The sequence below is a fragment of the Arachis ipaensis genome, chromosome B02 (genome assembly GCF_000816755.2).
Source record: "Arachis ipaensis cultivar K30076 chromosome B02, Araip1.1, whole genome shotgun sequence".
Taxonomy (NCBI): Eukaryota; Viridiplantae; Streptophyta; class Magnoliopsida; order Fabales; family Fabaceae; genus Arachis; species Arachis ipaensis.
This window is the reverse complement of record NC_029786.2, coordinates 89114831-89116805: the sequence shown is the minus strand read 5'-3', so window position 1 is coordinate 89116805 and position 1975 is coordinate 89114831. Positions and strand designations below refer to the sequence as shown.

Here is a 1975-nt window from a genome sequence, read left to right as displayed (position 1 = left end):
GTTTAAATTTAAACATAAAACATTGCATGAAAAATTAAATATGCCAAATAAGCAAGTAAATCAAATGTACTGTGTACTGTACACCTTATGCATACATAGAAAACACAAATATATACATCACAAAATTTGTTCGTCACACAGAAAAAGTCCTTAATAAAATATTTGTTATTAACAACTTGCTGCAAAGGAAATGAAATATTTTATCATCATGGTTCCACATAAAATTGGGAGTATATTTGTAATTCAGATTCAGAAGGAATAACTAATTGGAACCAGTCAGTTGCAGCTGAGAATTAATTGATCCAAATCCAAAGCATACATCATCAAATGCCAAATTTCCAGCATTGCAAAGTTTGCCAAAAGATGCTGCAAAAAAGCTAGTGGTTCCATGAATCCCACATTAAAAGTTAAAACACCGACATTATGTTTACATATATATAAACTCAAGTTCATAATAGAACTCTATATGTGGTAACATATCCGTACCATTCAAATCACAACTTTAATTCAACAATACTATATGATATTGTGAAAAACAAATTTACACACAAGTCGCCAAATATAGTATTAACCAAGAACTCAACTTCAAAGTTTCAAACTCTCTGATACGTGACACAAAATCGTTGACCAAAAAGAAAGTTTTAGACAGTTAACAACATCAGCAAGAAGAAGACGAAGAATTTCTACTAGAGCTCAAGTATAGTTAAAAAAAAAAACTTCAATACAATTTTAAAGAAAAAAAAGAAAAAGAAAAAAAAAAAAGAGAAAGAAGAATCGAACCTGACAAACAAGACCAGCGAGTAGGTACTTCCAATTCTCGAGAAGAAGGTTGATTTCTGTAATCGTTTCTGCACAAATTCTCTTCCATAGCTACACTCAAAAACCCAAAGTAATCAAGCATTGACCAGCAAAAAAATACAGAGAGAGAGAGAGGTTTTTTAAAAAAAAAAAAAAGAGAGAGAGAAAAGAAACTAACCTTTGAAGCCTCGCGACCAATGTAAAACGACATGTTCTTGCTGCAGTTTGTGGTGTAGTTTTGGTCTTAAGAGTGAAACGACAACTTCCATATTACCTCATAACCACACTCTTAAAGCAAACAGCATGGCTCTTATTATACACGCGCACACACAGAATCAATCCTCTCTCACTTTCCTCCGACCACGCAAAACCGACACTGCGGTGGACGAAACGACGAACCCAAAGCAGGTGAAGAATAAAGAGAATAGAAAACGGCAGTGCGTTTTTGCGTTTTGGAAACGGGAATCGGAATCGGGAAGATCTGAGTTGTTTCGAGATCGAAAGAGGAGAAAGGGTGAAACGATCGCAGAATAATAATAATTATAATAAAAAAAAATAATAATAAGGGTGTGTTTGGTTGGCAGAATAATAATGATATGGAAAGAAAGAGAGAAAAGGAAAAATTGAAAAGAGGGGTTAGGTTCTTGAATGAGGGAAGATGAAGGGGTCAATAAAACTGAAAAGGGGTTTTGGAAATTTCTTCTTCTCTAATGCTGTGTGTGAGTGTGGGGGATGGGTTTGGTTTGGTCTTCTCTTTCTTTTTTAAATTTTTTCTGTGTTTTGTTTTTTTATTTTTTTTATTTTTTTTTTTCTTTTCTGACTGCTATGCTATGCACGCGAGATGAACACGGCGAGACAGTTGAGAAGAGAGTATAAAATTATAAACAAGTGCGTCATCAGCTCATCGCCCTCTTCTTTTTCAAAACTCAAAAGTAATTATTTAATTTAAAATAATTAAATAAATAAATATTCCCAGTTTTACATTTCGCCTTGTTTCATTGTTTTAAGAGGAATCTCCTAGTTTCTTCCTTTACCATAAATATCGGGACAAAATGGTAACTGACTACTCGATATTTAAAAATGATTTTATCAGAAAAAAAAATTGAATAAATTCTATATTCACTATAAGTAAATTTATCTCTCTTGAAAAGTTTGACATAGAAAAGTGAAAAGTGAA

At 32.7% G+C, this 1975-nt stretch overlaps 1 protein-coding gene across 1 annotated transcript in view; it reads right to left on the bottom strand.

The window, feature by feature from the left end:
- Positions 1 to 1635, bottom strand: part of LOC107625649 (phosphatidylinositol:ceramide inositolphosphotransferase 1) — a gene marked incomplete in the record, with an annotated part of 4719 nt that extends 3084 nt beyond the window's left edge. Inside the window, 2 exon segments of the mRNA XM_016328345.2 lie at positions 781 to 870; positions 977 to 1635. Of these exon segments, the coding sequence (XP_016183831.1) occupies positions 781 to 870; positions 977 to 1009 (123 nt within the window).